General features: G+C 36.5%; 1 protein-coding gene across 2 annotated transcripts in view; it reads left to right on the forward strand.

Moving 5' to 3' along the window:
- Window positions 1-16,213: 16,213 nt before the first annotated feature.
- The window catches only part of LOC149007303 (transcription factor MYB3R-1-like), a 33,751-nt gene continuing 25,127 nt past the window's right edge, over window positions 16,214-24,837 (forward strand). Inside the window, exons 1-4 of one of the 2 annotated variants that reach the window (XM_089166310.1) lie at window positions 16,214-16,539; window positions 17,046-17,262; window positions 17,866-17,920; window positions 22,813-22,870. In XM_089166310.1, coding sequence (XP_089022436.1) covers window positions 17,099-17,262; window positions 17,866-17,920; window positions 22,813-22,870 — 277 coding nt within the window. In that variant the 5' untranslated portion in view covers window positions 16,214-16,539; window positions 17,046-17,098. The remainder of the gene's footprint in view (window positions 16,540-17,045; window positions 17,263-17,865; window positions 17,921-22,812; window positions 22,871-24,837) is intronic. The other variant, XM_089166309.1, reaches the window with a different exon arrangement.

Below are 24,837 nucleotides of genomic sequence, written 5' to 3' on the forward strand. Positions count from 1 at the left end.
TCTCCAGCCCAATCGGCATCACTATAGCCAACTAACCGTAAATCCGATCCTTGGTAACATAGCATGTAGTTACTCGTTTCTCTGAGATATCTCAATATCCTCTTGACTGCTTTCCAGTGCTCTATGCTTGGGTTTGATTGGTACCGACTAACCAAACCCACTGCATAAAAAATATCCGGCCTAGTACACATCATAGCGTACATAAGGCTACCCACTGCACTGGAATATGGAACTCTTTCCATCTTGGCTTTCTCCTCTGGAGTCTTAGGACCCATATCGAGGCTCAAATGCAAACCCTTCTCCACTAGAGTATCAATTGGTTTGCAGTTGTGCATCTGGTATCTAGTCAAGACATTGTCAATATAGGTCTCCTGAGATAAACCCAGTAATCTCTTTTGCCTATTTCTAGCAATCTTAACACCAAGCACATAGCTTGCTTCACCCATGTCCTTCATATCAAATACGAGGGACAACCATTTCTTAATGATTTCCAATAGCTCATTACTATTGCTAGCCATATGTATGTCATCTACGTACAGTGTCAGAATGACATAATTACTATCAGATCTCTTGGTGTAAACATAGTGGTCTTCCTCAAGCATGAAAAACCCATTTTCAATCATAGCTTGGTGGAAGCGCACATTCCACTATCTAGATGCTTGCTTTAAGCCATATATGGACTTCTTAAGCTTGCACACTTTGCATTTAAGTCCATTAGCTTCAAAGCCTTGAGGTTGATCCATATAGATCTCTTCCTTAAGTTCTCCATTGAGAAAAGCAGTTTTTACATCCATCTGATAAAGCTCCAAGTCCAACTGAGCAACAATGGCTAGTATGAGGCAGATTGACGCAAACCTAACCACAAGGGAAAAAGTTTCCTCATAATCAACGCCCTCTTGTTGGGTGTAGCCCTTAGCCACTAAACGAGCCTTAAATCTCTCAATAGATCCATCCGCCTTTTCTTGATCTTGAGAACCCACTTGTTCCCAATTGCCTTTCGGCCCGGCGGCAAGTCAACCAAGTCCCAAACATGGTTAACTTTCATCGACTCCAACTCTTCCTTTATTGCTTTCAACCATTCCTTTGAGCTTGACCCCACAAGAGCTTCGTGCACGCTCTTCGGTTCATGCTCATCGAGCGAAGGTCATCTCTCACGCCGATCTCTTCGGGAGTTACCATGTAGGCTTCATCCTCTATGTCGAAACGTCGACGAGGAACTAGTCGACGCCCACCACGGCGCAAGTGCATGTCAGATTGCTCACCCTCTGAGTTAACTATCACATCTACACTCCCACTCCCACTAGGATCTTCTGGATGAACCCCAGGTTCATTATCCAGAATCTGAATCCCTGGAGTGACAAGACCACTATCTTGTATCTCAAAGAATTCCGATGATTCTTTGTTAACTCTTGAAAGAGATGGAAAATCATTCTCCAAGAATGTTGCATCCCTAGACTCAAGTTCCGTTCTCCTCTCACTCTCATCTAGTCCAATAAAGACATGGCCCTTTAAGGGTTCAGAATATCTCACAAAGATACACTTTCTTCCTCTGGGTCCAAGCTTTCTATATTGGTGAGAAGTAGAGTCAACATATGTTGCACATCCCCATGTGTGCAAGTAACTCAAATCTGGCTTCCTTCCGGTCCACAACTCATATGGTGTGGAAGGAACCGATTTGGTTGGAACTTTGTTGAGGATATAGGCCGCAGTCAGCAAAGCATCTCCCCAATAAGAGATGGGTAGATTTGCCTGCACCATCATGGATCTCACCATGTCTAGCAAGGTTCTATTCCTCTTCTCACCAACCCCATTTTGCTGTGGAGTCCCTGGAATAGTAAGTTGTCTAGATATCCCCTTTTCATCATACAACCCTTTGAACATATCGGAGAGATACTCTCTACCTCTAGCCGTTCTAAGAGTTTTAATCCTTTTATCTAATTGATTCTCAACTAAGCTCATGAATTTCTTAAAACATTCTAGAGCTTCTGACTTATGAGAGATTAGATAAATGTGACCATACCGTATATAGTCATCTATGAATGTGATGAAATAAGCCTGTCCTTTTCTAGTATGCACATTCATGGGTCCACACACATCTGAATGGATAAGTTCTAAAGGAAGAGAGGCTCTCAAAGCCTTTTTAAATGGTTTTCTAGTTGCTTTTCCTGCTAGACATGACTCACAGGTTGGCGAATCAGATAGTGAACCTTGGCCTAAGAGACCTTCTCTTGCCAACATGTTCATCCTATCTAAGCCAATATGTCCTAGTCTAACATGCCACAAATTAGAATCAATACACACAGTATTTTGGCAAACAAAAGCATTACTAGGATTAGATAAATTATCAATTGTATCCAATACAATAAAAGGCAAGTACTAGAGAAAAGAAGTGTTGCAAGGAAATATATAGATATAGTCAAGGATATGTATGATGGTTCGATGACTAGTGTTAGAACAGTGGGGGGTCAAACTAATGAATTTTCGATAACAGTTGGGCTACATCAAGGGTCAACTTTAAGCTCATTTCTATTTGCACTGGTAATGGATGAGTTAACCAAAGACATTCAAGATGAGGTCCCCTGGTGTATGCTTTTTGCGGATGATATTGTGTTGATTGATGAGACCCAAGTGAGGATTAATACCAAATTAGAATCATGGAGATTAGCTTTGGAATCAAAAGGCTTTAAACTTAGTAGATCGAAGACAGAATATTTAGTTTGTAACTTTAGTCATGATCGGGCAAATGATGAGGTGGTGATACTTGACGATAAAGAGATTCCTCAAAGCGATTGTGTTAGGTACCTAGGTTCAATCATAAATAAAAGAGGTGATTTAGAAGATGAGGTTTCCCAAAGAATTAAAATAGGGTGGATGAAGTGGAGAGGTGCGTCCGGGGTCTTATGTGATCGGCATATTCCATTAAAGCTTAAAAGAAAATTTTATAGGACCGTTGTTCGACCAGCTATGATGTACGGTGTAGAGTGTTGGGCTGTTAAAAAGAATCATATAGATAAACTCAGTGTAGCAGAAATGAGGATGCTAAGATGGATGAGTGGCAAAATTAGGATGGATAAGATAAGAAACGATCATATTAGAGTTGGTCTGGGAGTTGCTCCCATAAGTGATAAGCTTAGAAAAGTGATCGTGTCGCTAACCAATCAAAAATAAAATCCTATACTAATCTAGCAAGCAGAAAGTACGGGGTCGAACTATGGGGAACTAAAAGGCTAAGTTACTAAGATTGAATTTAACAAAACTAAATTTAAACTAAATCTATTAATTAATGCAAAAACTTAAACTATGAATATGTGAAGATCTTTGGGATTTTGAATCCCCAATGCTTTTCCTTAACCGATATACTCTACACTTCAAAGTAAATTAAGGATGGTCTTCCTAGATATGCCCTATCTTCGCAAGACTATCGTCCTTCGCGGAAGCTTGGCACGCTTAGTTCGCTGAGCTATAGAACATCTTTGGCCAAACTCAAACACAATCAACTAGAAGAGATAGAACAATCAAATTAATGGAATAAGCATGGTTCATCTACATCCCAAAGAATAGAACTAATCACTCATTATCACAAAGTTCATAAGAAAAATAAAGATGAAACATAGGGAGGGAGAGAGAGAGAGATGTGGTCTTCTTCTTCAGCAATGAGAGAGATGAGAGCCGCGTTCGCCGTCTTCTTTTCTCTGTGGTTGGCTTCTCTTTTATGTCTCCCGCACACAATGAATCGCCCCTCTTTACCCGTCGATTTGACCTTTATTCTTTCGAAATTTGGAAAAACTCAAAACTGGAAAGTTGTATATATTTTCAATATCGTTCCATAGCATCTTGAATCACCGAAATCCAAGCTCATACGAGAGAGATATGCCCAAACTACTGAAGGTAGGTCTCTTTACCCGATTTTTAGATTTATTACCAATTTTGTTCCTTAGACCTCCACTTGTTTCCAATTTGGCTAAGATCTCACTTTTCATGATTTCTTGGGCAGCAAGATTGAATGCCATGATTTAAAATCCACCAATATCTAATATATTTGCTAACTTTACTCCATATTATCTCTAATATCCAAAATCACCTTATTCCTGAAAAATACACAAAAATACTCAATTAGCTCTCTTTAATTAAATAAGTATGGGGAATTAAATCAAATAAATAATGATAAATGCATGCTTATCAGAAATTCGTTTGAGGTGGCACGGCCATGTTCAACGGAGACCTATAAATGCTCCTGTACGGAGAAGTGATATAATCCATATTGAAGGAACTAGAAGAGCTAGGGGTAGACCTAAGATAACCTTAGGAGAAGTGGTGAGAAAGGATATGTATAGCTTAGGCCTTGTATCTAGCATGGCCTCGAACAGAACTGATTGGAGGGCAAGAATCCATGTAGCCGACCCCATTTAGTTGGGACAAGGCTTGTTGTATCCAATACAATAAAACCATTATTAGAAAAACCATAACCATAAACTGTATCACCTAGATACTAAACCAAAGAATTGTTTTCAAATACAACTCTAAAACCATGTCTCAAAAGATAAATAACAGAAACAAGATTCTGCCGAATGTCTGGAGCATATAGCACATCATGGAGTAACAACGTCCGGCCACCATGCAAAACTAATCTGCATGTGCCTATGCCATGAACCTCCACACTTGAATTGTTCCCCATTGTTATTCTCCTGCTTCCTCTTGGAATACGAGGGTATTCCATGAAGCTCGAGCATTCCTTTGTTATGTGTTCTGTCGCACCTGAATCAACAATCCACAAAGGATTTAGTTCAGCAAGCATAGTAGAATTTTTTACATAACAAGATGAGGTATAACACACAGTACATACCTCCTGCTCAGTGCAATCACGAGCAAAATGACCAGGCTTTCGGCACTTGAAGCAAATCAAAGGTGATTTCTTCTTGCCAGCACTAGTCCCCCTTGAACGCTTGGGGCCACTCTTGTGTTTGTTCCCACCCTGGTTACTTTGCTTGGACCGCTGAGGTTGAGCTTTCTCTCTCTTGTGCTTGAAGCCTGCACCGTTACTAGTGCTAGCTTCAGCAGCATGTACTTCAGTTTGAGCGGCATCGGCCAACATCCGATCCTCCTCTAGCTAAAGGTGCTTGGCAGCTTGATCAAAAGATTTGACATCATCAGCATGAGTCAAGAAGATCTTCACATGCTCCTCATCAGTCTTTTGGCGCCCACATGCACTTAACTCACTAATCATGTTAGACATCATGGTTATATGCTGCCTCATGGTGTGACCCTGGTGCATCTTATAACCATCAAAGGTGAGTCCGAGCTAGCGGCCTCTTGTGGTGGAAGACCCTCCGTACTGGAACTTCACAGCCTCCCACAAAGACTTTGCAGTCCTATGCTTCTAAAAACGAAGCATCAGGTCATCCCTCATGGAGCTCAGGATTGTAATCCTGGCTACCTGGTCTCTCCTCTTCCAAGCATTGTACATCTCAAGGTCCCTGCGATGTTGTGCAGTGGTACCTTCCTCATGTGGGTTCATGGTCTGGTTTATGGTTTCCAGCATATCTAGCATATCCGCTCTTCCATGAGATATTGCACCTTTCGGTGCTAGAGGTCATAGTTCCTCTCATTCAACTTATCTCCTTTAGTGAGATCAGCAACTATGCTCTTTGTAGCAGCCATTTATTCTAAGGACACATTATATACTAGGATGAGTTCAACTATTCTAGCATAAAACACAACTCATGCAACAACAAATCACACTAGCATAGTCAACCTATGGGATAAGCATTTAAACCAAAAGGGATGCTAACAAACATTCAATCAAATTCTCATGCAAACCCACATAGACTTATATACTAGTTTCATTATGTGCAAGAAACATGATTGATAGACCCATAATTAAAAATAGTTTTAATAAAATAAAACATGCAATCATGTTAATGCTATGAGGTGGTTCACACAGAACACTTCTACCTCATTAGCTCCCACTAGGCCCCATTAGGCCCTCAATGCTCAAACATCACATAGATTGTGAGCCATTGATGTCCAGAAAATAGAAACACATTCAAAACTGGACAAAAAATCAGACGGATTCTGAGACGGCTCTCCGTCTAGGAATCCGTTTGGCTTTCTGCAACCAGACGGTCAACCATCTAGGTCACTGTGTTCTGTCAGACCATAGTGACAAAAAATAACAGTGTTTTCTCAATTTTTCTTGAATAATTCAAAAAAACGGAAAATCATGTTTTTTCTTTCAAAAAATCATCCAAAATCATATGAAAAAAATCCAGCAATAAATATTAAACAAAATTAATTATCATGGATTATCAATTCATTCAAAACTTCATTAGAGAAATTCACAAGGATCCTCCCACTCGAATCCGAACCCAAAACATAAGGGTTTTCAAAAACCCTATCAATTCTCCCATGGGTTTCATATTAAACCCTAGATTCTCCGCGGATTTCCATAAACCCTTGATCCTCCCATTGGATCCATACAATAAAAATTAACAATGGGGAGGAACAAAGAACCGTGGGAACCAATGGCTCTGATGCCAATGTTGATAATACTCCATGTAATTTTCAATTCCATAATTGATAAAGGGAAAGATCCTTACCTAGATTCGCTTTCCCAAATATGAAGTATATGCAGTGGGAAGTAAATCTGGATCCACGTTCTCGTTCCACCACCAAAGCTCTACCGGGGTGATTCCACAATCACTAGAAAATGGAATAATTTCCACAACCCAAATGCCATGTGGAAAGGATGGAAGAGTGATCTAAAGCAAGGAACTCTTTCCTGCGTTTCTAGGAGAGAGGGAGAGAGAGATGAGAGCCGCCGTTTTTAGAAAACTTACGTACGAATGAATCACACACCTACTCTCAAGTAATGCGGTGATTACAAATATATAACCTATATTTTGTAACCGCCCTAAAAGTGAGTTTCCAATATTGCCCTTGGGCATTTAATTTATTAATTATATTAATAAATTCCAACAATATCATCCAAGAGAAGGATCCAAATCTTAATATATTCCACTAGTGAGCCATTGCAAAATTTAGACCATGTACTAAAGCATCATCCAAAGAATTCAAATATAAGAACCACACAACAACAACCCAAGGCTTTCAACCTTCAATAGAGAATCCTTATCCCGTGACAGTTCCAACAAAAACAAGACACGGTTGAAAGAGTTTTAGGGCCTGTTTGGTTACATGAGTCTTGGGATTTCAAATATCTGAGATTTCAAATCTATGGAGTCATAATTTATAAAATTACCTATTTAGTTAATTGAATATGTGGAATGAAATCATGTGGATTCATCTGTGATTTTTGTAAATGTGCAAATGTTTAGCGTTTTTATAGTAGGGATGAAATCTTTGGATTTCACCCCATACCCATAAATCTACAGATTCACGTTTTAGTGTAAAAAGATAAATCTCTAGATTTTATGAATCTAGAGATTTTCATAACCAATCGGTTATAAATCTCACATTCATGGATCCAGAGATTTGAAATATATGGATTCATGTAACCAAGCACGCCCTTAGATATTTTATTTTTCTCATTTTTTTGATGGAAAGAAAGAGATTTAGAAATGCTAATTAATCAGCTTCTAACTTGTATTCATATTTCCAAAAGGAGAGAGATACCTTTTCCATGACCTTTATGCTCATATAGATGGGGCCATCGATCACATGGGTTTTGTTTTGCATGAGAGAAAGAAAAAAAGAACCCACATGGGTTTGATTTCCCTTTGTTTTGCTGATGGTTTGGTTTGGAGTCCATAGGTTATTCAATAATTACTTTCAATTCATGGATTAACTAGAGTCCAGATAGAAGTATATGAGTATATTTGTATTTTCAAGGATCGGCAGTGCAACACTGAAGTTCTTCCTGCTTGCTTCCCACAATCTTAATTCTCTTTCTTTGATCCTTTCTTCCTGTAACACAAATTCTAGCGGTGAAGTATGGCAAGTGTCATAAGCGGAATAATAGGATGGATTCCCCAATATGTGATTGAACCTATTAGAGCTAGGTTTCGGTGTTAGAATATTTCTATCCAAGATCAAATAGATCGACTAAAAATACCTTTGTGTATGATAATGACACAAAATGATGATGAACATACCTTATTAGGATCCATTGGAGACGAACCGTAGCGGAATATCTTCTTTTGTCTCCCACTAGGAACGAACTTGAGGTGGAAGTTGATTCTATGATCAACTTGATATTAGATCTTCTCCTCTAGAATCCTCCCTATTCACTGGCTTGATGGTATAACCTCTCTGAACTAAGGCAGAGAATAATGTGATAATAATTAGAGTTTAGAGGAAGGACCTAACATCCTTTATATAGGCAAATCCGTTAGATCGTCCATCAAGATTTAACGGTCCCTATTAGCCCACACTAGCCAGTCAATATAAGAGTTTTAGTAACCATATATTACCCATATCAGACTAGTAAAGAAATCAAATCAAAGTGTAACACAATCAATGAAGCCCATCTTATATGGAATATTTAATTAATATTCTAACATTCGGCTCATATGAAATCTTGGGGACAACATTGAAGAACTAAATAGGACAGCAAAGATGCTGGACGGCAAGAGCAAAGCCGAACGAGAAAAACCGGAATATGCAAAGAGGCACGAAGGTGTTGGAGCATCAGCAGATGCAGAACGATGGTTCAGTCAAGTCGATCAAGCTCTATCCGAGGCCAACAACTTAAGAAGTCAGTACGAAGAGCAAAAGTGGTTGATCAAGCTCTTTCAAATTGGTTCTGCTTCGTGTCATGCTACCGGTTGAGCAAAAGTGCATTGAGACTCAAGCAACGTGCAAACAACTTGAATGGAGATCATGATCCAAAATCTAGGATTTTGCTTGGGATCCGAGCAGCTCACGGCTAGATTTAAATCTTGCCCAGATTCGTGAATCTTCATTATTATATTTTTCCACATGCAAAAATTGATGCATTTAAGTGACTCTAAGGCGGTTTTACAAGGCAAACCAAATGATGAACAAACCAGTGAACTGACCGAACCAATTCGAACCATGCTTCAAAACCCCCTTTACCTCTTGTCTTCCTCCTTCGATCTTGAATAGGAAGAAACGACTGCAAGCGACACACAACTCCGATGACTGACAGCTTCAAATCTTTGACAGCGTTCCTACGATTTGACACAGGAGGTGCTCAATCAAGTTTATTTCTCTTCATATAGGGGTTTTGGTTTCATATATTTGATTTTGTGATGGAGAAGATTTCAAGTTCATGATTCCTAATGTTTCTTTTTATTACCCTTGCTATTATCCATCAATGCCATTTGCATCCTCCACTAATTTTGGAATTATAAATACAAATACTTTTTTTTTCAAGAAGAAACTTTGTTCTTATGAGCATCAATACTCATAAAAATGTTCAGGGTAAAGATAAAGAGTCTAGTTAGACTAGCAATTTGGGACCTATGAAAACTTCCTTATAAATAGAGATGATTGTTGCTCCTTTCCTCTCTTAGTTAAGTTTTTTTTTTTTTTTTTGCATTAGTAAATAGAAGTTGCATTGAGTATAAGGTTTGGTTAGTTAAGTGCGAAAATAAAAGTTATGATTCTTTGGTTCTTGTTTGAAGATTTCTTTCAGCATATTGTTCTCTTGTCCCATTCGGTCCTAGTGTCTAGATAATGATCGTCATTATTCGCCTAAGCCCCTTCGCGCTAGCATATGGGGTTGGATAAATTATTATTTCATCATATTTATTGATGACCACTCTTAATATGATTTTTGTACTCAATTAAGGAATAGTCTAAATCTCTGGAGATCTTCAAGAATTTTTTTAGACTGAAGTTGAAAAATTGTTGGATCCGACCCTGGAGGATGGAGAGTATTATGGTGCTGATATGAGGATGCTTTGGATGACTGGCTTTTTGAAGGCCCATTTGCCATTCAAGTGCTAGATAGTGGTCCTGATTCGGATATAAGTTATACATCTTTTGTGACCGTTCACTATGCTTGATAGTTTCGAGCAAAATTGTGTAACCGAAAGGCTTAATCACACCTTTGTGGACATAGTGAGGAGTATGGTAGGAGAAAACTATTTTTGTTTGACTTTTTGTTTTATATGGTTGAATTCCTAATAACAACCTTTTATGTCCTTGATAATGTTATTTTCCAAATATGTTCTTTTGACTCCATTTTCCATTGCAGATTATTCATAAATCTAACTTGAACCATTTTAGCATTTGAGTTGTTCTGCAAATCTAAGGTTGTATAATCCAGTATTGCAGAAGTTGGAACCTAAAAGTTTTTGCTAATTTGTTTCTTACTCATATATTGTTTTTACCATCTTTGTTAAGTCACAGCAGAATTGTGAATTCTTAAATAGTTTTCTAGAGTTTGATATAGCCAAGAAAGGTAGCTTGTTCCCACGCTACTTGATATAATTTTAATGAACATGACTATAACATTGGCATTATGGTTGACCCAATTACTAGAAAGTTGTCTTTAATCTTTAATTAGATTTGTGATTGGGTGCAACGAGATATATGATATTGTTGATGAGACATAATGATGTTTGGGAAGCTTGTTAAGTTGTCTAAAGGCTTTAAACCCATTTATTTTAAATGGGTGTATAAGACTAATAAATATTCATGAGGAAGGATTGTAAGGTTTAAAACCAGACTGACAGCTAAAGAATTTACCTAGAAAGAGGAAGTTGACTAGTGAAATTTTCTCACATATCTCTTCTAAGGACTCTTTCAGAGTTATACCAGATGGATGTGAAGACTGCATTTCTGATTGGAAACTTTAATAAGAAAGTCTATATCTTTTAGCTTGAGGGTTTTGCGGTTGATGATTTTAATCATCTTGGTGTAGACTCAAGAAGTCTAATTTGTGGTTTTAAGTAAGCTTCCAATAGTGGTACTTAAAGATTGATAATGCTGTGACTTCATTCGATTTTGTTGAGAACCTTGTAGATCAATAAATATATATATGGCAAGGTCAGTGGGAGAAATTTTATCTTTCTCATTATTTATGTTGATAATATTTTGCTCACTAGTAGTGACGTTGGCCTACTGCATAAAGACCGAGCAATTGTCATTTGAGAATTATGATATAAAAGACCTTGATAAGACATCTTTGTCTTGGGCATTTGAGATCCATAGGGATTGTTCATTATATTTATTGGATCTTTCTCAGAGGGCATATATAGTTTATATTTAAAAAAGTTCAGTATGCTAGATTGCAGACTTGAGAATGTTTTGATTCTCAAGGGAGATACACTGAGCTTATTACAGTTGCCCTACAAAGGATACTGAGAAAGAACAATTGAAGAAAGTATCTTATCTTGAGATACTTGAAGAGGACAATTGATGATATGATAATCTACAAGCTTGTTCCAAACCTATAGCATTAGGGTATATTTATGGATTTTGACCTTGCTAATTGTCCGGATAATAGGAAGTCCACTTTAAGTTGTTTTCCTTGATGGCAGGAGGGATAATATTGTGAAAAGTGTGAAATAAGGTAAAATTACTTATTTCATCATATATGTTGAGTTTGCTACATGTTATAGGGCAGTTACTCAAATTGTTTGACTAAAGAATCTCATCAGATAATTGGCAGTTCTTTTTGAACATTTTGGATAGACCCATCCAGTTGTACTGTGATCACAATTCAATTGTGTTGTTTATTAACAAGAAGAAATGTGTGATCATAGGGTCTAAATACATGATGGTCAAGTATTAGACCACTAAAGAAAAAGCCGTTTGGTTAAGGAACCTCATTAGACAGTTGACGGTTTTTTATTTTGTAGATAGACCTATCCAGTTGTACTATGATAATAGTTTTGTTGTGTTGTTTATTAACAACAATAAGGGTATCACAGGGTCTAAACACATGAAAATTAAGTATTTGACTATTAAAGAAAATGTTAAAGGAGGTGACATCACAGTAGAGCATATTGGTACAGATGATATGGTAGCAGATCCTCTAACTAAGGGTCCCTGCCCAGACGTCTTTGATAGACATGCGGTAACTATGGGTTTAGGAGGAACCTTAGATGTGATTGTTTAGTGGGAGTTTGTGAATTTTGCTCTATTGTGTAATTAGGTATTCTATCTGTACTTGTCTCTTGTATGTACTGATAATTTATTTGAATTCAATAAAGTTCTTTGGTGACATATTAATGTTCACATTATTATCATGTTGCATGTTATGAAAGTCTTAAGGTATGTGTTAACCTTAAGCAAAAGCTAAGGCATTCATGTATTAGCCTTGAGGTGTGTCATATAACACATAAAGTTAAAACTCGAGTTATAAAAATGACACAAGTTCATGGGAACCATAATGTACATATAATCTCTTTTTTGTGGCATTGAGTCACAGATTCAAACCATAATGTACATACTTTGTGGGAACCGTAAAGTATATTCTCTCGCGGCATTGAGTCAGGTTCGTGAGAATCATAAAGTGAGAGATTTGGACTAACAACGGAATGACACATGATGAATTCTATAAAGTGTCATTAGTTGCCACACTACCATATTGTATCCATTTTCAGTAGAGTTAAGAGTATTTGTGACCATGGATGGTCCTGTGTCACTTAAAAGATATAGTCACTGCCATGATTCGGTACTTAAGACTCTATGTGAAGGGATTGAGTTTTAAGATTATCCTCAGACCAATATAAAGTTGTGCACATAAAGTTCAAAATGTTTTCAACATGTTTTTTCAAATGTTTCTTAAAACAAAAGAGATGTTTTGTTTTGCTTGACTGTGTCACAATCAATTTAGCCCAAGTGGGAGAATGTTAGAATATTAATTAAATATTTCACATAAGATGGGCTTTATCGATCATGTTACACTTTGATTTGGTTTCTTATTGGTCTAATATGAGTAATATATGGTTACTAAAACTCTTATATGGACTGATTGGTGTGGGCTAATAGGGACCGTTAGATCTTAATGGATGATCTAACGGATTTGCCTATATAAAGGATGCTAAGTCCCTTCTCTAAACCCTAATCATTATCACATTATTCTTCTGCGTTAGTTCAGAGAGGTTATACCATCAAGCTAGTGAATAGGGAGGAGTTTAGAGGAGAAGATCTAACATCAAGTTGATCATAGAATCAACTTTCACCTCAAATTGTTCCTAGTGGGAGACAAAAGAAGATATTCCTCTGCGCTTTGTCTCCAATGGATCCTAATAAAGGTATGTTCATCATCATCTTGTGTCATTATCATACTAAGATGTTTTTAGTCGATCTATGCGATCTTGGATATAAATATTCTTACAAGATGATGAAAGCAACACAGTCTTGCACCTTGCAACCTCATCAAGACAACTTTAGGTGAGACCATAAACAATCTTCTCCCCCAGGACTCTACTTGTGTGGAACAACGAATCATGGTAGGCTAGTGCCGCTGATGTAGTGGTGGTTGTGGTACTCAGTGTTGAATCTTATCCGCTCAAAACATGGTTTAGTTCATTTTGAAGAAAAATCGATTTTTTTCCCACTTAAATTGCTTGTATTTGCACATGCATGGTGATTTGAGCGGCTGAAATTTAATGAAGGTTAGGTGGTGACCATCCCACGTTGGGCACCAAAGGCACCACCATCTTAGTGGCATTAGCATCGCAAAATTCATGTAGAAGCCTTTGGCATCAGGTTCACCCTTTTTGATTAACTTCTATAATTAATTTTCATGACTTCTTTATCCTACCAAACTTATCATTACAGATGATGGAAATTTTGTTATTGGGTGATTGCTGCAAGAGTGTTAGAAAGGAATTAGTGAATACCACAGATGCAAGAGGCTTTAGAGCTTTGGAAATATTTAGACAACTTCCTCCAACTCAAGTGCACTACAATAATTGTCGTCTTTCACGGAAACTTCAACTTATCCTCGAGGACAATGGTGATGAACCTAAGAGGTGTAGTTCATGTTCCCCAACATGTTCATGCTGTTGCCGTCTCATGAGACATCTGTTGAAGCCATTGAAGGTGAAGAAAGAAACTCCAAATTCTATGAAGAATGCACTGTTAGTGATTCTTGTTCTGATTGCTACAGCAACTTACCAAAGCAAAGTCACCCCTACCTTTGAACGCTATAGCAATCTATTCTCCAATAACAACAGTAACAACACAAACCCCATTGAGCGTGGCTTGTGCTTATTGCTGCAATAGCCCTTTTTGTTGCTGAAACTGCTAACTATGCAGGGCTCATTCTATCTTTTGCACTGATTTATAACCTTGCAGATGGATTCCCTTGCGAAGGCCACTTCGTTGTGCTTTGATATTTATGTTGATAAATTATGTATTTGTAGCGTGGGTGACAGGATCTGGAGTCTTACAGTTAATTCTCACGGTTATCATCCTGTTTGTAATTGCCTGAGTTAATAATGGTAGAGAATAAAACCCAATAACTAGTGGATTGATTTGGGTGAAAGTTGTTTCTGTTTCTCTTTTCTTATGAAGATGGAAGTTATTACAGAAAGTATAGAGTGGTTTTTTCAGTTCCAGCCTCCAAGCACTGTGTTAGTGATGGTTGCTTGTGATTTAAGACCATTAGATCTCAAAGCACCATAAAGTCTAGTTTGTGTGTTTTTTTTCTTGTTTAGTAGAATTGCTTGAGAATGAAAATTCAGATTTGAAGGCTATGGTTTGTGCCCTGATACTTTACTCTGTTATTTTGCCCATAGATTCAAAACCTTGTTCGCTACTAATTAACCAAGGTCAATCTAATCAGTAGGCCCTTGGGCTGGGCTTAACTCGGCAGGGTTGATCTTAAGAATTTTCAATCCTAATTCAAGGTTAGGGGGCATGGGTAGTAGGGCTAGAAGAATGGGTAGAGGTTTAAGTAAAATTCAACCCAACCTTAATGAATGAATGACAAAACTAAGAATGATAAAATAAAAATTGATCATATTAGAGATAAGTTCATAGTAGCTCTAAAAATAATAATAAAATAAAAAAAATATTGATCATATTATGCTACACAACAACATTTGAAGTGGTACGACTAAGTTCAATATATGCTTGTAGATACTTATGTATAAAGAACGATTTAATCTAAATTGAAGAAATTAGAAGAACTAGGAATAGATCTAAGATAATATACATAGTTAAGCTTTGTATCTGTATGACATCAAATAGAATTTATTGGAAGACAAGAATCCGTGTAGCTGGCCTCATTTAATCGGGTCATTGTTGAATGATTTAAGTGTGACATCAACGTTTTTTTTTTTTTGGTAAATAAAAAGAGGGGATGCATTAGCGGCGACCTAGTCCCCCTCGCTACGCAATGTTCGAACTTTTTATCGAGTGCGACCTGTGCAAGCATTAGTCCTGTGTACTACCAGCGCAAGCACTGGCCCCGTTAGCAGAGCTCCACCGGAGGCCTAGTATAGTCCACAGAAGCCGGTATGAGGTTTATCAAACCACTTGGGAGTGAGCTTGAGACCACTAGACCACCACCCCCGGTGGTTTGACATCAACGTTTGATCTCTACATATAATCTCCATTACATGTAATACCAATATACAATAGGATAATGATACAATATCATTGTTACCAAAAAAAAATACAATATCACTATTGAAGACATTCAATGTACCATCTTGAAACATATCAATCAACATCCGTCACCAAATAGTAATCTTATCTTTTTTATTGTATTTATTTATTTTTTTAATTTTTTGTTTTATTGGTAGATAGTCTTTTCAAATTTGTACCGTTGGGTCGTTAAAACGGACCGAGTGAAGAGTTGCTGCTTTCCCCAAATGACTCGGCGTCCGGTACCATTCTCCACTCTTCGAAATTTTTATTACTTTCATATCAATTTAATTTTTTACCAAAAGAAAATCAATTAATGTGGCCATAAAAGATCATTTTAATGCAACTCTCCTATACTTACTTTTCCGTATCATGTGCTACCGGCTGCAACCAGTCTGCCAACCGTTGAAATTCATACTATTCATTTCTTTTTTTATTTCAGAAAATATATTATTCTTATTATCCACATCGATTTAATAATTTTATTTCAACAAAATAATTAATTTGGAATTTTTTTTAATTTAATGCAAATTCCCCACATTGACTTTTCGTACAATACGCTACCGGCTACAACCTGTCGTCCAGCCGTTGAAAATTCAAAATGAAAAAGCGGAATACGACTATCGTATTAAAGCACCAAAAAGAAACAGCCATATCTTTCAAAGGTTCACAATTTCTGACGTCGATTTTTTCTAAGATGCTCGATCTTTAAAGATTCACGGCTTCTTTTTTTCTTTTTTCTTTTTTTTTTATTAATTTTTAATAATGTTTTGAAACTAAAAAAAAGGAAACGGTTCGTTTTCATTTTCATTTCATTTCACTCACTCTTCACTCGTTCACTCTCACTCCTTACCATCGCCTTTGCAGATCTTGTACTGTCTCCGACCACTAATCGGAGATTCTTAGAGAAGATCTGCACTGTGCTGGGCATCAAGGGCTTTATTCATCTCATCGATTCGGTGACCACACAAATTTTTAGTTCTCTGACTTTGCCAGCCCGGTACAGTGAGTTTTGTTATTTGTTTTTGTTGAATTTCATAATTTTTATCTTGATCTTCGTTCGGAGTTCAATCAGACAAGAATTTGTGATGGATTTTTCTGTTGTGACTCAGTCTGACATTTCTGGGGTTTGAACCATAATTACTTGGGCGGGAGAAGGTGGTGATAAAATTTTGCCGGTTAGGGTTTATCAGTTCTGTGGAGTCTGAATTGATTGAAGTTATCGGCATCTTATATGGGTATTTCGTGGGTTTTCATTTCAACCCTGTTCAGTAAGCTGGTTGAAAATTAGGTTTGCATTTGACCATAGGGGGCAATTCTTGATCTCACGCACAGAGAATGAATTTGGTTTTTAACTCATTCTCTTGTTTTTATTTTCTATCAATTGGTCACATTCAAACTGTGACCTTCTAAGCTGTGATTCTGGATGCATTGAATGGTAAAAAAGCATTTGTATGGCTGATGAAAGCCAGATGGGTGTGACACGTCTTAACTGTGATTCTGGCTTGCAGGTTTGCCCATATCAAAAGAATTGTTTGCTACCATTCAATGGTTTTGGAAATCTATGCTGAAGAGAGCTACTATCGAATGGGAATTGATGTCATATGCTGGTCCAGGAACAATGACAAGTGAAAAGACAAAAGGTTCTAGAAGTGGTGAAGTTCCAGAGGTTCTAGTCTCTGATTTTGATGGGGTCAGTGACAATGTACCAAAAATGCGACCGCATGGGTAAATTTTGAAGATTTTACCTTTAATCCTTTTTGTTTTTTATTCCCCATATTTGGTGAGATGTTATATGCTTTTTCTCGGTTTCCATTTTTTATCACTACATGTGCTTTGAGGTTATTTTTTATCTGTTATTGTGTTACTTTCCTTCTGAATTTTAACTATCAACCTCTTCACTTTAGGGGGAGGAGGTTTTAATAATGATTATATTTATCCATTTTTCTGACTATTTATCAAATGATCGCTTGCTCATTGTTGAGTTCTTTCCTACGAATTTTTGTCTATATGGATGAATTTATATATACGAGTTTTCATATGCCAACATGTTCATTAGAGTAAAATATGCATGATCTTACCTTGTGGACAGTTGAACTGCTCAAGGTGCCTCACATTTTCTGAAGCTTGATTATCAGTTTGTTCACTTTTTTGGATCAGTTCCATTGGTTTATTAACTGGTTGTAATTGCTTTGGTTTAAACCTTTGTTTTCCATGGAGTCATTTATTTTGCAAACTAAAAACTAATCTAAATCCTTTTTATTAAGATAATAGTCATAATATGCACCAAATATATGCCTAGTTATCATGCATTTTGTGGTACTTTTGTAGGAGGACGAGTGGCCCAACAAGGCGCTCTACAAAGGGGCATTGGACTCCTGAAGAGGTAACTTTGCATTTTACGACAAAGCTTGATTATTATATAATGAATTATTTATTTTCATAACTCCTTTGCAAGCAATCAAAGACTTTTTTGTTTAGATGCCTTGTATCATGGTCTTACTCAAATTTTCTTTGGAGTATTGTCGAGCATAGTAACCTTGTGGTATTTTTCATTTTTGAACTCGTTTTTACGAGTTGTTTATGCTATATCATTGTGATTGTTAAAAGTTTGTTATACATGTTTCAATATCTATGCAGTATGGATTCTGATATGGTTTTTTGGCAGAGTGTTGGATGATAAAATTTCCCCAACCCCCCACCCCTCCAAAGAAGGGGGGGGACCCCAAGACAAGCATGCGCACACACACACACACATACTCACTCGGATGAGATGTCATGCTTGTATAAATGCAACTGATGGTCCCTTCTAGGGTGTGTTAGTATATCTCCATAGTTATCATGGTGACTATGTGACCCAAGGTGTTTGAGGGGTGGTGCCTAGTTGACAAGGTCCTCATCTAAGAGCCCTAGGCCAAAGATTAATGTATTGGTGCTGGCATAGTTCAAGTTTTAACCAAGATGGGCTGAAATTTTGGTTAACTCTTGGTTTTCTAGAAACCGAGATGAACCATGGGTTAGTTTCAAAAGTCTGAGGTTATAACAAGTTTCGACAATATTTCGGTAGTTTCTGCCTATAAATGTCAAGTTATAACCAATTTTGACTAATTACAACCAACCCAATTTTTGCAGTTTCAATTGGTTACAACAAATTTCAACAAGTTTCAATGATTTCAACCATTTTCTATGGCTTCGACTAACCGATCATGTATTGAGTTTAACCCCCCCCCCCAGAAGAAAAAAAAAAGAAGCCCTGGTTTCAAGTTTCAACATGGTTTGACGCATCTCGGACATATCGCGGATTCTGCCTGGTCAGAATCGAGATCGATCAGCCTCAAAACCGAGTTCTTGATCTTTGGGTATCAGTCGCGTGATTTTAAGAGACATATTATACTGTTTCATATTGTATTGGAGATATAGATTGAACAATGGAAAAATATACACAAAATGTCAAAGCACACATGGAAACACATATTTGAAGCAAAAAAAACAACATAAGTAATGTGTAACATATATAATGCATAAAGGCTAAAATGGGAAACAACTTATTATGAGACAAGAGACTTTCAACCATAGTTGTCAAGACATTGCCTTGGCCTCTAGGTGCTCTGGTGGTTTTAGGCATCCTAGTGTCACCTTGTCACTTAGGTGATGCCTTGATATCCTTCCAATCGGACTCCTTATCACCTAGATGCCATGACAAACTATGCTTTCAATGATTTGGGTACAAATGGTGCATAAAAAAACTTTGTTATACCGAAATGTATTGGTTTATAATAAAAATTGGATTAAAAATAATAAACACTAAGATCAAGTAATTCTGAAACCTACCATTTTCACATGGAATATGCTTTTTTCTAAGAAATATTCAACGTTAAATCTAGTAACCAAAACCATAGTCTAATAGTCACATGGGCCTTTTAATGGCCGTATCAACTATCAACATGTATTAGTTGGTTTCAACCATATCGGTATGTATCAAACTGAACCATTCGATACATATTGATGCTATGGCATAACTTTTAATGTATGTATTATATGTATTAGTATGTATCGGCTATTGTATCAGCCGATACAACACAACATAAATCAAGAAATATTAGCTTCTGGAAGAAGGCTATGTATTGGTATTTGGCCGAGACAGATACTATTGGCCTGTATCCATATTGTGTTGGTTGGTACTTAAACCATGCTCTAGGCATTAGTGTATGACCATATTTTATATGATATGAAAATGACAATATATAACTGCACCTATATGCAACATATAAGTCATATCATTGCAATATAATCTAATGGTTGATGGTTATGACTTATGACCTTAATACCTTATCAATATGTACTATACTATACATAGGAAAGAATAAAGATAAATCAATGCAAAATCATAGTGTGTTGACAAGGCGTGCTGTTGCTTTGGAGTGAGACTCAAGAAAGAGCTTGGATGCCTAGATGGTGCCCAGGCTGCGCCAAGGCAATTGTGGATATCTCAAACTTAAGGGTCCAAGGTTAGTGTTAAATGTGAAAAAACAACCTCTTAATGGGGCTTTCTTTAATTGGATTATTAAGGTTTTTTTTTTCTTACTTCTGATTATGTCTGACCAATAGTGTAATGTAAAGGTCAATCTAATTATAAGTATTCTAAGGGAAATGGTGCAGCTCAAGAAGAGGAAAATGCTCAGAAGATAGAAAATGAAGTACAGGTTAATGAAGGTTCAAAAGGACCACTTAACTCAAGTGTTAGAGAGGACTACCCAAGGGCCTGTTTGGTTACATGAATCCAGAGATTTGAAATCTTTGGATTCCCAAATGGGAGACTTATACCCATTTGGTTGTGTGAATCCCTAGATTCATGAAATCTAGGGATTCACCTTTTACACTAAAAATGTGAATCTGTAGATTTATGGGTATATGAGGTGAAATCCAGAGATTTCACCCCTACTATAAAAATGTGAACATTTGAACCATGACTCCATAGATGTTTTTTCAAGATGAATCTACAGATTTCATTCCAAAGATTTAGGCTAACTAAACAGTTAATTTTATGAACAATGACTCCATAGATTTGAAATCTATATTTGAAATCTCCAGACTTAAGTAACCAAACAGTCCCTAACTGGTTCTCTTTGGATTCATTGGGCTAAGTTGTAATACAGATGAAGTGCTTAGAATTTTAATAGTCCATATTCAGCTAATTTCGCATAACAAGATCAGACTTTCTGATCTGCTTAATATCCTGGTCAATGGTTTCTCTAGGGAAGTACTTTGTGACAGTTAGAAGTTAGAACTCTTTCAAAGATGGTTAATTGGTACCTGCTCGATGGCCTGGCAGGTTCTGCTGGCATGGCTAGTTCCTACCCTATTGGTCCATATAACATGTGGACATGGAAAGATACAAACCAAACTGTCACAAACAGTAGTCTATAATGAATTCTTTCTAGGGGTCTTACTGTTACCTTTTATAGTACCAAATTTTGAACTTCTCTTTCATTTTATTTAGCTTGTTGACGTAGCCCTAGATTGAGTAGGATTAACTAGGGGGGCTGTCTTCTAGGATCTCAATTCAAAAGATAAGGGTTTAGAGATTTAGGATTTTGAGGCAGTTGATTGAGATACTTAAGAACATCAGTTATGGTGATTGGATATAGTTTTGGAGAGATTTAGATTAATCAGATATATGGGTTGATGTGGCAAGTTCTTGAGATTTGGGATGAAAAGTTATTGGAATGGGGTGAAATTTGGAGAAAACTTAGGTAATAGTATATAGGGATGACCCCTGAAGTTTGGGGCAGTTTTAATTATTAGATAGGTGTAGATCCAAATTGGAAATTAGGGTTTTTTCGGGAGTACAAAAATAGAAAAAAAAAGGAACTTAGGGTCAGGGAATTAGAAGGTTAGAAGATTAGAAAAAGAAGAATCGGGGCTGGGGTTGAAGATTGAACATCAAGTAGAATGAGAAAACTTATTCTTGCAAGAAGAAAATAGATAAAGAGAAGTTAAGAAATCATAAAAGTGAAATTCGCGAAATCTTGCTAAGGTTTCATGAAATTTTGGTTGTCTCGACTTGTCCGAGATGAAATGGGGGCTTGAAACGAAATTGAATCAGTTGACTGAATGACTGAATTTTGACGAAATCTTGTTGGAATGAAATTCCAAGAATTTTGAGGGGTTGTAATTGTAATTGAGATTTGACTACTTAATATATTTTCTTGCATTTTAATGAAGTTTCAATCTTTTCTTGTATATCCATGGTTACATTTGTGAAATTACATGGTCTAGTTTCGTCCGCACATAGCTGGGCATGTGCAAATCAAGAACATCCCTTTGTATTAGGTTTTAGTAAAATATAACCTTGTCATTGTGTTTATTGGCCTCAAGTTAGGCTGTACACAAAAAAATCAGACCAAAAAACGATCCAAAATCCATCGAAACAGCCAACTGAAACATGGTAGACCATTGTACCATGTCTCGCTGAAATTTCGGCGAAATCTCGATATCTTGGCTGTATTGAGAGGATATGAAATTTTAAACATTGATGCTTGCACAACTATTCCATTGTACCTCACAAGTAGGTAGTAGCCATAAACAAAAATGAAAAATCCAATTTACAAAGTCATGGCTCCACTAAGCAGTCACATCTATATTTACAGCCACATAGATTGGCATAGTTTCGAACTCAAACTAGGAATTAGATTTAGAAACTAAATCTATAATAGACTCATATGCTAAAAGGGAAAGGCCTAACCCAATCCTTAACCTATTAAATAACCTAAATTGACTAGGAAATTGAAATAATAAAGGAAATCGACTTAAAACAGTACTGTAACCAAACTAAATTAATCCCATTTTCCTACTTTCTACCCATATTTTAGGCCCATCAAATCGGTCAATTATAATTGGATACCATGGAATCAAAGGTCAAATACATACATACTATATCACTTATTTTTATGTGTTTATTAGGTAAAATGAATTCTATGACCATTTAGAGAAAGTTGATAGTGCTATCTTTGCCTTAACATTACCTATTTGATTTGTTTGGTTGTTTTATTTGTTTTTCTTGCTAGTTTTTGGTTTTATGCTAATCTTTTTCTTGTGAATTTTTTAGTGTACTGCTATCTTTGTTACACATTACCTACTTAATTTGTTTTTTCCTGCTAGTTTGGTTTAATGCAACTTGTGAAAATTTTAAGTCTATTTTTCAGATTCTTGATTTCTTTTATTTTCGCCATTTGTTGATATCTTTTGTTTGATATGAATCTCTGTTATTCCTCTTAGGATGAGCTATTGCGCAAGGCTGTTCAGCGCTTTAAAGGAAGAAATTGGAAAAAGATAGGTATTACTCATTCAGCAGATGTTAATGTCATACTTTTGTGCTACTTTCTGAATCAATATTAGGAAATTGATTATAAATATTTGAGGAGAATAGCTATGAAGGATGTTGATAGAGGACAAAACTTGGGATTGGCTCCTTGCCCTCGTACCATTTCAATGGACTGTTTCTAATATGGTGTGGATGGGGGGAGGAAGCCCTTCTTGTTTGTTTCTCCTTCTGTCTGTGTTCAATTAGCTTGCAAAGGAGTTCTGGTCTCCTCATCATCCAACATATATTCATCAATCTACAATCAAAAGATTTTTGGATTGATTTATTAGTTTCTGATCTGCTGATGAACTTTTGGTGTTTAATTGGACTTCTCAATGTTCTTCAGAAAGTCTTGCTAGGATTTCATTTATAGGTCTTTTGATCATGATATGTGGGTGAGGAATTGATCGGTTTCATTGAACAGAAATGTAAAAGGAGGCAATTTAGGGTGAGACTTTCATGGAGATACTAATACGCTGTAGAAAGTGATGACACCTTATATTAAGAAAGTTACTTGAGTCGTAAGTGAGATATAAAAGAAAATGGCACTCACTGAGTTAAATTTGTTGGTAGAATTATGAGGTTCAAGCTGCCATTAAGGCTAAGAACTGAGCTTTGGACATGGAAAAAGACCAAAAATGAGGACGAATTTAAAAACTATAACTTTTCGAGAAATGAATCTCAAAATATCTTTAGAAAAGCAATAGTGATAGAATTTCTATAACATACTTAGTGAGAAGGAAAGGGGGGGGGGTATTTATAAAATGTAGCTAAAAGAAGGAGAAGGAAGAGCAAAGAACCTAGCCTTTGGACAAAAAATTGAGTAAGAATTTAAAAACTATAAAACTTTTCGAGAAATGAATCTTGAAATATTGTTGGAAAAGCAATAGTGAAAGAATTTCTATAACATCCTTAGTGAGAAGAAAGGGGGAAAATTTATAAAATGTAGCTAAAGCAAAAGGAAGAGTCTGATACATCAACTACTTTAGATGCGTCAAAATGAAGATGATTAAGTACAAATAAGGGAAGCGGAAGAGTCTGATACGTCAACTACTTTAAATGCATCACAATGAAGATGATAAAGTACAAATAAGGGAAGCAGACATTAAAGGAGATGGAGAAACTATTTCTGCAGCTCACTGAAGGATGATGGTGTCTTTGAAGCTGGCAACATAGTGCTAAATCTCTCCAAGATTTGGGGGGAAAAAAGAAGAAGAAATAACTCAAAAATCTTGAGCTGGTTGAAACTTGAAACAAGATCTCAAATCAACATCGTCTAGAAAAATGCGACTAAATTTTCAATGAAGTACTTTGATGTTCTCACCTAGGTAGTAAAAACAACCTTATAAATTGTTGGCAGCTAGATCTTAAGTTAGAAATTTCAAACTAAATTTGCTAGTTTCATGGGTTTGGACCTAGAGGAGGGTGTAAAGGCCTTGAATATTAATTTCTTTGACAGATAGTCACTCAATACTTTTGGGTATCACTAGTAATGCATTTTTACTTCACTGTACTTTGTAGTAGAAACTTTGAAGTCTTTAACTATTTCTTAAATAATAAATAGTTGTTTGATATTATGATTCTTCATCTGTTGTTGTCTAATTTATTTTTGTACTTGTCCATTATGTCTCATAGCCGCCAAACAATGTGCAAATAGGCAATATTAAATTTGAGGGTTTAGTGTTTTCTTTACCAAGGATGCAAATTGGGTTTACTATTTGAAGATTTTAGTATGTTTATTAAACCTCAAGCAAACTTCCCTTTGATCTAGAATATAGAAATTGTATGTTTGCCAGTAGGGTCAGAGCCATGACTTAACATCGAGAGTGGCCAAATAGTTATTACGAAATTTCTCTCACTCATAAAAAGAAAAAGAAAAAGAAAAAAAAAACCAGGCATTAATTCAAAACCATTAGTTTCTTAAAAATACCAGAACAGCT

This window comes from Hakea prostrata, chromosome 8, assembly GCF_041222555.1.
Source record: "Hakea prostrata isolate BN-2017 chromosome 8, UWA_Hpros_2, whole genome shotgun sequence".
Classification (NCBI taxonomy): domain Eukaryota; kingdom Viridiplantae; phylum Streptophyta; class Magnoliopsida; order Proteales; family Proteaceae; genus Hakea; species Hakea prostrata.